General features: G+C 40.8%; 1 protein-coding gene across 1 annotated transcript in view; it reads left to right on the top strand.

Moving 5' to 3' along the window:
• The first annotated feature begins 6,986 nt into the window (after nt 1-6,986).
• Nucleotides 6,987-12,334, top strand: part of GUCY2C (guanylate cyclase 2C (heat stable enterotoxin receptor)) — a 44,251-nt gene continuing 38,903 nt past the window's right edge. Inside the window, exons 1-4 of the mRNA XM_010156334.1 lie at nt 6,987-7,197; nt 8,134-8,246; nt 9,531-9,598; nt 11,802-12,017. Coding sequence (XP_010154636.1) covers nt 6,987-7,197; nt 8,134-8,246; nt 9,531-9,598; nt 11,802-12,017 — 608 coding nt within the window. The remainder of the gene's footprint in view (nt 7,198-8,133; nt 8,247-9,530; nt 9,599-11,801; nt 12,018-12,334) is intronic.

Genomic DNA, 12,334 nt, shown 5'->3' with positions numbered 1-12,334 from the left:
GAAAGGAAAAGCAAGAAGTGGAAAAAAATCATCATGCAATCAAATCAAGAGGTTAGGAAGTGACCTTTGCATCATGAACAAACACATGCTTCAATTTCCATAATACTGGGTAAAATCATGTTTTCTCAGTAATAACGGTTCACCATGTTCTGCCTCTTGTATCTCTGAAAATGCATCTGACAACAGCTCAAGATAAATGATATGGAAAAGTGAGAGCAGTGAAATGCTCCCCTGCTAAAGCTACAAATCCCCTGAGATGAGTAAATGGGAAATGATTCCTTTAAAAGCAAAGAACTTGAAGAATATTTGCTTCATTTTTATGGAGTCAGCAGCAACTGAGCCTTAATCTGCCCTGGGCAGACCACCCAGGTTGAGAGAAGGTGAAATATGTAAGTTGACAGCAAAGACCAGCCTGCAGAGGTGGCAGATTGCGTGTGTGTTTAATGGTCTTGTCAGGTCTCTATTGCCCAATTCAAGAAAGCAAACAGCAGTCACGTCAATTAAAGACCTCCAAATGGTGAAATGAAAATTCATAATTTTTATCTCTGTTTTGGTAGGGGAGTCTCTTTCTTTAGTTTTACTGGTGTTTATATCTGTGATTGTATGGACCTGTGGGAACTGCACCTTCAGAATTCTGTGATACTTCTAGCACCCAACTTGTCATCAAGGTTCAGTCGAGTTAATAAAAGTAACTTAAAAGCTGTCCTAGTATTGGATTTCACTGTCCATTTAGGTAAGGTTTTGGAAGTTTATGCGTGTTGAACCAAGGGAGAGGAGGAAAGACAATCCTCCGATCGAGTACAAGTCAGTGTCAGAACTGAAAATGCAATGCATGATTAGCTGGATCCACACAAATTTACCCAAGCCAGAAAGCCACATCATTCCCAGTGCTATGTCCCAGTTGTACTGGTCCAGGACGTGTGCTGATATATCTGCACAGTATTCCACTGCCATATGGATTTACAGGATCAAGCATGCACTAGCTTGAAGACCTTATAACTCCATCCCATCATATAGTATATACGTGTATAATATTTAATAAAAACACTTTAAGGAAACTGAAGTATGTGTCCAAGACATAAATTATTACACACTGGATCCATCTACCTTCAAAAGAAAAACCAGGGCAGATGTTTGTACATTACAGATAGCTTACATCTGTCACTTGATAGAACTGTATCCTGCTGAGTCTAGAACAGAGGGTAACTCTTACACTGAAAAGAAATCTATGTGCTGTCACTGTGGAAATAAAGTCCTTTAGAGAAAGAGTACAAAAACAGCAGTTAAGAGGGAAGACTTCTTACTATTTATTTTGCTAGTATACAAGTTAGATGGATGAATAATATTCACTTCAAAGTGTGTATGTGTTAGGAAAGGGTTAAAAGGAAGAAGACTTTCTTATTTGAGCTGGTTATTTATGATATATCACATATTTAGCGTAATCTTCTGGTATGTGGCAACATAGATCAATGGGAAGATGGGGCCACCACCCAAGCTGCTGAGAGTGTGATGCAATCCCAATTACAACTTTTCTTATCCTTGCCCTTAGATTTCCTCTTACTAGATTGGTAACTTCTGATGAGAACAGTCAGTGCTTTGCAGCGTAATCCCACCCTAATCTGTGGCAGCAACTATGAACTCCAAGAACAGACCTAAACTCTCGATAACCCAGGGTAATGGCAGTATGATGAGGACTTCTACTTTATCAGGAGCTATACTGGATCAGGATCATGCTGTACTATCAGGATCATGCAATACATGACCCACATATTTGCACGCTGTTTTACAACTTATTGTTTATCAGTAGACAGTTTCAGTCCTGATGAATAATGTTCGTAAATGACATTGAGAAAATGTGCTGGTTTTGATTGGGATAGAGTTAATTCTATTCACAGTAGCTATTACGAGCCAATGTTTTGGGTTTGTGCGAATAAGAATATTGACAACACACTAATGCTTTTAGTTGTTGCCAAGCAATATTTACATTAAGCCAAGGACTTTTTCAGTTTCTCATACTGCAACTGTGTTCCCTTTACAAGGAGCTGGGAGAAGACAAAGGCAGGACAGTTGTCCCAAAGTGACAAAAGGGATAATTCATGCCACAAAACATCATCCTCGGTATATAAATTGGGGGGCAATTATCTAGGGGGCTCTATTTCTTGTTCTCTGGCTCTCAGTGCTTGAGGACTGGCTGGCCATCAGTTGGCACGTGCTGAGCATTTTTTTTGTCTTTCATTGATGTTTTTCTTCTCATTACATATTATCATCATCATCATTAGTAGTAGTATTTCCATTAGATATTAGTATTATTGGTATTATTACCACTGTTGGTATTGTTAACATTATTAGGATCAATATTTTACTTAATTTAATTTATTTTCATTTATTAAACTGTTCTTACCTCAACCCATGAGTTTTCTTACCTTTTCCTCCAATTCTCTCCCCCATCCCACTGTGGGAGGGGGGAGGTGAGTGAGCAGCTGTGTGGTGTTTAGTTGTTGGCTGAAGTTAAACAACAGAAAAGAAATAATTGCAGCAAATAAGTAGAAAAAAAAATCCATTTTAAAGGGCACTATGGAAATATTTTATTCTGCAAATAGGACAACGCAGGTTTCTTTACAAAATAGTTGCTTAAAAAATGCTACATTGATAGTCTTTGGTACCAAAGAAATTGAAGATGAGCTGACAGTATGTCTGAATCATCTTCAGACTTATTAGGGCTATTGGTGCCAGCTTCCACAGTAGTAGGTTGACTGACTGGGGGCAACTGATACTTTCACATAACTCCCTGGCTCTGCTGAGTTTTGTGAAATTTTCCTTCCATATCTTCTCTCTCCTTTCTGAGTGGTCAAGGGGAAATAGTGTTTTGTAATTAAGTAAAAAGGAAATCAGGCTACATGCCAGTGAGAAGATCCTAAAAATGAATGTGGTAAAGGTATTGGAGATACACGATGCCTCATTCTGAATATAGTTGCACTTTTACAATATGAAGTGGACAGGCAAGGGACTCTGTGATGCCCAGGTTGGCCTATCATTCCCTTTTTTTAGGACTCTTCGACTCTGTATGAAAAAGAAGCCATTGAAATGAGGAAAGCCCTGTCACATGCACCATTAAAAAAGACCAGAAAGTGTTCTGTAGAGCATAATATTATGCAGAGTGAGAGACTTAGAGGAACTCTTTGGGTTTTTGTTTGGTTTGGTTTTTTTTTTTTTTCTTTTCCCCCTTCTGGTTTCTTTTTCTTCTTTCGAGTGTCTTTGAATATTCCAGAAGACAGAAAGAACCTCTCAAAGTAGTTTTAGCTCAGGAAGTTGGTGCAGATTATCTGTTTCAAATACACCCTATAATACCTGGTTCTTTATTACCCAATAAAACAGAGGGTAGAGCAAACAAATAGTGCTATAGAATCAAGCACTAAAAATCGCTTTTCCCTAAAACCAATGATACAATTCTCTGGTGAGTTAATTTGAGTTGGTGTTTCTGGTCTAACACAGATTATAAGAACACCTATAGAGGCCTATTAGGGTGTTTTGTAGTTATGTGATATACACATAGGTATTATTATTGTTGGCAAGGGACTGAATTTTGTCTTCAGACAAATAAATACAGGGCCTGCCTATCTGAATCTTAATTGTCCCTGTGCTTCTGATGGCAGAAGAAGTGATAAACTACAGGGTTTGTAGTCAGAGACTCAAGAGGAGACCTCCATCAGCTGTTAATAAATCTAGGACTACAAAGATGAGGTACTCAAACTGATGTACACCTAAAAAGTGACTTTTTGGATAGATACTTGCACATAGTGAAGATACTTAATGCTGGGATCTTTTTTTACCTTTCTGACAAGATGATAACAGTAGCTGATGCCTAGAAACCACAGCTAGAAAAAATGCACTGGGGATGTCAGGTGCAGTTTCTTAGCACCTTATTCCTTAGAAGGTGAATAAACCTCGACTCTTAAGAGAGAATAAGTAGTTCTAGAAGATGTGTTTTAAAGACATTTTTGGGATAAATTTTGTGGCTTATCCTGGAAGTGTCAGGAGAGGTTACTTTAGGCAGGATATTCCCGGTGTTTGAGTCTCTTGCTCTGTTTCTCCATGTCATCACATTCCTCAAGGGGAAGGCAGTCTCATTTACATTGCCTTCAGGATGCTCCTATTCTTGTAGCTCTGTTGCAAGACCGTATTTCTAATTAAAGCTGAAGTTGCCTGTAGGAGTAAAAAAACTTTAAAAAATTTCCTCTGAGACACATTTTGACTTCTAGGTTTCTGAACTGTATCCCTCCCTGAGAAATCTTTGAAGTGTGAGAGCTGGCTCATGGTTGGAGAAAAGTTCCTGAGATACCAGGGGCAGTGCCCTGAAGAGATATGGAATATTTTTTTTAGTACTTGGCTGGTTTGTATCACTGGTAACTTCTTGGTTTTATAGACTGCTAGATTGGACATTACAAAATAATCAGACAAAGTTGGCTGGGAACCTTGGGAGCTTAGCTTCATTCTGCAGCCAGGGCACACCACTTTTGAGTCCCTGGTGACTAAATATCCCTCAGGCACAGGCAGCAACAAACACAAATATATAGAAGTTTTCCCTTTTGCCTGTGGCAGGCCCATCAGATTTTGTGTGTTATGACTCACTTGTCTACTTCTTCTTCTCTCCACCCTCACAATCATCTATAGTATCAGTAATTCTCAGGTTTACAGCATGACAACACAGCTTTTTCTTTGTCTCTCTTATGCCATGAAGCAGATCTAACCAATCAGTCTGCCAGGCCACTGTGTCTGATGCGCAAAGCCCCGAGGTGCAAAAGAACGTGTGGTGTTCACTGGTTCCGGGGAGCGCTTGTTTCACCCCAGCTGCAGCCTCCTGCCACACTCCCTCCCGCTCCATGTCGGCCGATGCTTAAGGCATGCTCCCATCATGGGACTTGGCACTGGGAGACTATACACACCACGCAATTAAAAATTTGAGAGGTCAACAACTCATTTATAGCATGTTCTGGCTGGGGACTCCCTGCGGCACCATGATGGCAAGGGGCAAGGGGGAGAGTAAAAAGAAATGCTGTGCAAAGGCTATAGTTAATTTTACCTTTTGTTTTTAAAGAACAATTTTAAGCTGCTATGAAAACCAAATAAATACATGAATAAATGGAAAATCATGGAGACCTCAGTGCTATTATGTACTCCCTGTGAGACCAGCAGTGTAAAATACTTAGTTCTACCTGCATTATCCATGCTGGTTAACTGTTTCTCTCAGAAGGGCTAAGGAAAGTATAAAGATGCAAATCTTGCTCTGCTGAAGTTAATGACAAATCTCTTATTGACTTATATGCGATAAGTTTCAAGGACTTTGTAAATACCTATAAAACAGGGCAGTAATGAGCAGGTGATATCAGCATGAAAGCTATATTCCATTCTCAGACTGTGGCTCTAGCCAGCCACACTAGTCCAGATGTTTACATGACAGACTGCTAATTTAGAATTACTGTATCACTAATTACAAATGCTAGATTAGATGTGCTGAGGTGTTCAAGGTCTGGTCTTAAATGCTGGCTCATGGTGTCCTCTGTCGTTGGGTGTAAGAAAGATTCAAGCAATAATTGTTTGGTATTAAAATAGGATCATGTAAAAAGTCTGTGCAAATATAGTTGAAGTGTATTTAACACATTTTAAATACAGTCTTTGAAAGAAAACATGGAATTGCATTTCTGATTTATACCAAAAGCACTGTTATTTACACTGTTGCTGATTATTTTCCTTCTTTGTCTTAAAATTATTTCAGGAAAGTAATAAAAGTAAACTGATTCATTATCTGACAGCCTCAGTCCAGGTTTCAGTAGAAAAACAGAAGGTGCTGAAGTGTGCACAAACCCCCCAAATTAAGACCAATCACACTTAGTACTTTATTTAAATTTGCCTGTTGATTCCTTTCATCTTGCAGTTGTTCTGTGTGCCCAGACTTATTCATAAGGCTTGTGGGTTTTTTTTTTTTTGTCTTCCCTTCATTCTGATTACCTTTCCTGAGACCATTCTCAGGAAAAATACTCAGGAAAGCCCAAGAGCCCTACATGGGAACAATACTGCAATGTCCTTTAGTGTGTACCTTTTAGTGATGCCATTTATAATTTGGCTTTGGTCCCACAGGTCTGAGATCTGGCTTTCAGCTTTGCTAATCCTTACGTGATGCAAGAGGTTGCATGGATATGTTGGGCCCCCATTTGAGGGGCCATGTGACAAGGTGGGTTGCCATCCCTGTGCTGTCCAGGGCAGACTTGGGACACTTTGGTGTGCAATGCTGGGTGAGTACAAGTGGACAAACCTTGTCCTGAGTCTACTATGTATGTAGAAATGAAGGCTTTGGTCTGGAGGACTTCAAGTCAGACATGTTTGCCAACACAAAAAATGCTTTGATGGTAAAAGCTGAAGGAATGAAATTGGCAACTTATCACAAAAGAAAATACACCCTTGATTTATGAACCCAGTCAGCAGAGATGGTGTGGCAATGAAACCAGACATGCAGGGCAATGCAAACATGAAGTAACCATCTGTTTTCCTCTAGGCTTTAACGGACCTTGTAATCTTTACAGTCCATTTGAGCCCTCCACTTCCTTCTCTCAGCTCATCCTTGTGATGAAGAGTTAGTGCCCTTATCAGGCAAGGTTGCAGGTAATGCTTCAGTTTTATAGCCTCAGCCTTTCCATGAGCAAACATTCACAGCAACCTTTAGCCTCTCTCCTTTCCTGAGTTTTGCTGTTGCTAGTTTTTCACTAACAGAAGTGCCACCTGCTACACCAGAGGGGCAGGCAGAGGTGAAGGTAGGTAGGGGGACAGGGAAGGGCCTGAGAGAAGGATTGGACAGCTTCTTTGTATCTACAGTGTGGAGATTTCTTTCGTCCTACCCAAGAACAAAACCGATGTAGAGTATATGAAAGAAAGAAGGTTGGAAGTCAAAAAGAAACAAGACAGAACGCACAATGGGTCTAAACTGAGCAATAATGAAGGAACAGATGTTGGGTCTGGCCCTTTGGCCTTTGTTTTTCTCACTCCAGCTGCTGCAGCAAGTTGATTCAAATCAGTGTAGCAACAACAATTATGTGATCAATGTAATGCTCATGAATTACTCGGACGTCTCATCAACTACTGATAATTTGAAATTAGCTGTGAATCAAGCCTTGGAAAGAGTACGGAATGAATTCCAGACAACAGGTAAGGTAACGGGCCTTCGTTAACTTTCTCCTGGTGTTTTCTTGTCAGACTCTGTGCCATAGGTTTCTACTCATTTGGCCTTCAGCACACAACTCCTCAGACAGGATCCTTGTCTGTCCAGTCACCTTACATAGATCTTACAGAAATAATGACTTCTCTCTATAAAAATAGAAGTCCTTTACAGATGGGCAGAACATATTTGCTTTCATGGTGTTAGGGCAGACTCTTCCTGCATGCTTTGCTGGAGATGTTAAGTTGTGATTTGGAACATGGGGATTGCTGAACTGGATCGGAAAAGGCCAGTGATACATCTAGTGCAATAGCTGGGATGCCCTTGCTTCCTCTTAGGGCTGGGCTATCCTCTACTTTCTGAAAATAATTTTCCTCTTGACCACATATGCTGGTCACATGATGACTTGGTGCGTGAAGAATTTGCAGTCCGTATGTTTTTCATTCCTTTAGAGCCACTGCATATGATGCTTTTATTTATTTTGATATTTTATCTCTCCTTTCAATATTACCAATCTACTGTCACTCTCTAGAATGTTGTGGGAAAAAGAGGTTCCAAAGAAATTATACCTATTTCCTTTCTGCCCTCTAGCTGAAGAGATTTTGTTCAATTTTATTGGAAAGTGGTCTCTCAGTTACTTCCTACAGAGCCTTAAAAAAATGTCTCTAACAACGGCCAGCACTAAAAGTGCTTTGTACTGAAAGTACTGACATTCAGCAGAAGTAGTCAGCAGTCACACTGGACCAGATTTTACAATCTCATCCTAAATAGTGGGGGATAGGTGGTGGGTGAACTTTCTAGCAGCCTTTTGGTGGGAGACATCCTAGCACAAGACTATTCAGACCTGTGTCAGAAGAAGAGAGATACAGAGTATTAGTGGCTATCTGCAACTCATGAAGCTGTTCACTTTTACGTTTGCATTACAGGAGAAAATGTTACAGTCAATGCCACCTTCCACAGCTTCACCTCATCGCTCTATGTCTCAAAAGGCTGTGAAACCAGCACCTGTGAAGGCGTGGAGCTCATAAAGGAAATTTATGTGAGTAGCAGGCTACTTTACGTTGATTTCCTAACAACACAAGCTTTTTTTCATTCTGCATGTGTGTGCATGTGTGTGTCTGTCTTTCCTTCTTAACTTTTGATCCTGTTGTTTAGTTCCAAACAAATTTGACAGGGAAGTGAAGTTTTCAAAGCGAAGATGTTCCTGTAAGTTTTGTCAAGACAAGCAAACAAATAGTGGAGAGAGATTCTATGAATGCTTCATGGAGGCTGTCATTAGACATTTGATGGCAGTGCCAGCTAAAGCAGCCTTCTGCTTCAGGCCATTTTTCCTTTGCTTAAGTTGTCCTCTTTTCTATATCTGCACAGCTCTTCGTATAGCCACAGAGCCAAAGAAAACCATTAAAAAAAAAAAAAAAAAGAGAAACAAACCCAAACAGACCAAGCAGAGCAAAAAAGGTCCATTTTCAACTGGATCAGATCCTGATCTAGTTCACCATCAGTTTACACAAAATACATAAAGGAGGGTGCTGTGTGAGGATGGGCACATGTGGGCAGAGAGATTAGGCTGGCACAGATACCAAAGAAATGTGTATGGAACTATGCCCAGAGGGCAAAGATGAAGTGCTCACTTCTCACTTGAAATCACAGAAGTCACGTGGGAAAAACTATTTGAATACCCTAGTGTGGGGAAAGGCTTCAGTTAGAATTGGTGCCTTACACGAAGCTGTGTTTGGTCGATTTTCTTATGCCTAATAACTCTCATCTCTTGAGTGAAGCTTTGTCAGTCTAATGTGCATTCTCAAATCTACCCATGTATGAACACATGCTATAGTCTTCATTAAGAAGTCATCCCTCATGACACACAAAGCTACAGGTCAGGCCTCATTGGGTGGTCATGGAAGGGTTTTTTTTTCATACAAGTTTCATGCGTACATAACTAATAATTTTTCTGACACAGTATCTTGTAATTTCAACCCCTCTGTCTGCAAATGCAATCACTGCTAGGGTGTGTAATCTCACATGTGCAATTGTAACAACTGCAACATTTTAAGCCTAACTTGCTGTCTGTCTCATACTGAAGGTTATACTCACAGGCATTATTCTGTCCTCTGCCTTTTCTTAGCTTTCTGTGATTCCTCCCTTCTTCATTCTAGGTTTCTTCTTTCAACATTTCTGTAGCTTCTTTGCTATTCTTTTCTTGCTTTTGCTGGGTTAGTTCTGTGTCTCCTCAAATCCTAAAGTTTTCTTCATCCTCCCATTCTCTCCTCTCCGCCAGTCCTGTGATCTGACCCCATTACAGACCCTTTCTGATCCCTTGCAGAATACTGGCACGCTTGGCTGTGTCGTCATAGGACCTGCTTGCACTTATGCCACCTACCAAATGGTCTCGTAAGTACCACCCCTCTCCCTGATATTGTGATGTTAAAGGTATCAACTGCTGAACAAAGTTGGTCTGTGTGCAACAAACCAGTGGAGACTTTGGGGTTTAGGATACATCAGACACAGTAGATGCATCTACAGTCAGTAGACCCTTAGGCAATAAGACCCTTAGTCATAGCCACTATGGTTGGTAGGGAGAAGAAAATCCCCTTCCAAAACCTACTGATGAAATCCTATTGGTAGCAGGGAAAATTTTCTAATTGCTGACAGTAAGTTGATTGATTGATTGATTAAGGGCTCAAAAGAATCAGTTCTTCAGCAACTGCAGCAGGAAAGAGGTGTTAGCTTGGGGCATGTAGATATCGCAGTGCTGCAGCAACAGGGGTCCTTCTGGGTGGGTGTTCAATCACTGAGAGAGGCCTGAGGTACATGTGTCAAGGGATCCAAAACCCCAACCACCTCCAGTAAAAATTGTTTAGGTAGGGAGCAGCCAGTTTCATCCTAACTCTTCTGCCTGACTAAGCACTCCTGAAGAATGCATCTCTTTACTGTCATATCATACATGACACTGTGTAATTCTATTCTGTATTATATTGTACATTAATATGTTCATTCTCAGATACTAGGGAAAGTGTAAGCTGAACCTGAAAACTTCTAGCATGTATCACTTAAAAAACCTGCATCAGTCCTGACGTACAAATCCATATTGTTACCCATGTGAATCACTTCCCTGTTTAAACTTTCGTACCATTTTGGTTTCACTGAGAGATACTGAGAAGACTGAGACAAACCTCTATCTGCTATTAGCTCTATACTTTTATTTGACTGTCATGACCAGAAGTGAACACAGTGTTACTGGTAAACATATGTGATTGATTTATAGAAGTATCAAAAGAATAAATCTTACATATGTATCAGACCATGGTAAAATATTGTGCAATATATCTCATTTTATCCATTGTGCCACCTAACTTGATGTTTGTTTTTCTAACTGCTGGACATGGAGCTGCCCAGAGGAGGCTGAGGGGCGACCTCATTGCTTTTACAGCTTCCTGAGGAAGGGAAGTGGGGAGGGAGGTGCTGATCTCTTCTCCCCAGTATCCAGTGATAGGACATGTGGGAATGGTTCAAACCTGTGCCAGGGGAGGTTTAGACTGGACATTAGGAAGCATTTCTTCACTGGGAGGGTGGTCAGACACCGGAACAGGCTTCCTAGAGAGGTGGTCGCTGACCCAAGGCCGAGAGGCGTTTGGACAACCCCCTTAATAACAAGCCTTTGCTTTTGGTGAGCATTGAACTGGTCAGGCAGGTGGACTAGATGATCATTGTAGGTTCCTTCCAATTAACTATTCTATTCTATTCTATTCTATTCTATTCTATTCTATTCTATTCTATTCTATTCTATTCTAAAATCAGTCAGAAAAATGTCTGTTTCATTGGTGAAATACTCTCCCTGGCATTACTTATTATATCATCTTTGTCTGTTCTGTTGCAACAAGTATAAACCCTGTAATTTGATAAGTGGGCTTTACCTGGAAAATAAAGTTTTGTCACAATAATGCCAACAACTCTAATGGCCATGGTTTTTGCAGGCAAAATTCCCTGTCATAAAAAAACATTTTGAGTCTAGTCTGCAGCATCTAGGAAAATACTTTTATCCCTAAATACTTACTGTCTTTGTGGATAAAAAATATTGTTTTATAAATTCCCTGCCAGCAGAGGGTTTCCTTAGTTTTTCTCTCTGACTGCTGCTGTTGTACAGCTCCTAAAGTATGCTCTAGTGAAACTACAAGACTGAGATGTAGGAGTAAAAGTTTTTTTGATGGCAAAAAGCTGTCATCGTCTAGCACTGCCACAGTAAGAGATCAAATCCATCCCACATTAATGGCAGCCAGGGAGCAGAATTGAATAGGTCCTGGAGCCTTGGGACTCTTGTCTCAGCCCTTGGGCTGAAATGGTGCATGGTACCCAAAAGAGCATGGGAACTGGGGGCAGTGAGAGAAGCTAGCTGGACCAGTTTTATGGGGTTTTCAGTGCCAGTACTGACTTGAACTCTGCTTGTGTTCTTGAGGAGCCTTCTGTTTCAGGTTCAAATTGCTGTTAAACTAATGCAGGGCTCAAGAGGAGAGGGAGCTGAGGATGGAAATCGCTTGGTAGCTGCGTTGGTGAGACAGCAATCCGTTCAGACTTGTCCTCTTGTCTCTCCCTTCAGAGTTGAAACAATACTGAGCCTGCCTCTGATCTCTGTAGGGAGTTTTGGACTGTCCTGTGACTACAAAGTAAACCTAACCCGCCTTCTGACCCCAGCCAGGAAAGTGAATGAGTTCTTCTATTATTTTTGGAAAGAATCTCAGCTGCCATTCAAAACCACAACCTGGGAAACTGTCTACATTTACAAGAGGAACAAGAACTCGGAGGAATGCTTCTGGTAAGATCCAGATCCACCTCTGACCTGGCTGTTGATAAATTCTGTTGCCATCTTCGGACATGGTTCTTACAAGCTGTCCTTCGAGTCCTACTTTCTGGAGGTGCCTTATGGCTACCAAGGAATGAGAGAAGGAAAAGATGAATTATACCCTTTAGATGTACTGCATATCTGAATGTTTCGCTCAGTCTACTTTTAAGTGTTCTCAAGCCTTTGCTTTTCCTGTGGACAGCATAGCCCACATGTTGTCCCTCCTGGAAATACCTGTTTGCTACATTCTTGATGTAAATAGTGTGAGATGAGAGGCTCCTCTATCGGGC

This window comes from Eurypyga helias, unplaced genomic scaffold (genome assembly GCF_000690775.1).
Source record: "Eurypyga helias isolate BGI_N326 unplaced genomic scaffold, ASM69077v1 scaffold29007, whole genome shotgun sequence".
Lineage (NCBI taxonomy): Eukaryota > Metazoa > Chordata > Aves > Eurypygiformes > Eurypygidae > Eurypyga > Eurypyga helias.
This window is presented reverse-complemented; position numbering and strand designations above follow the sequence as displayed.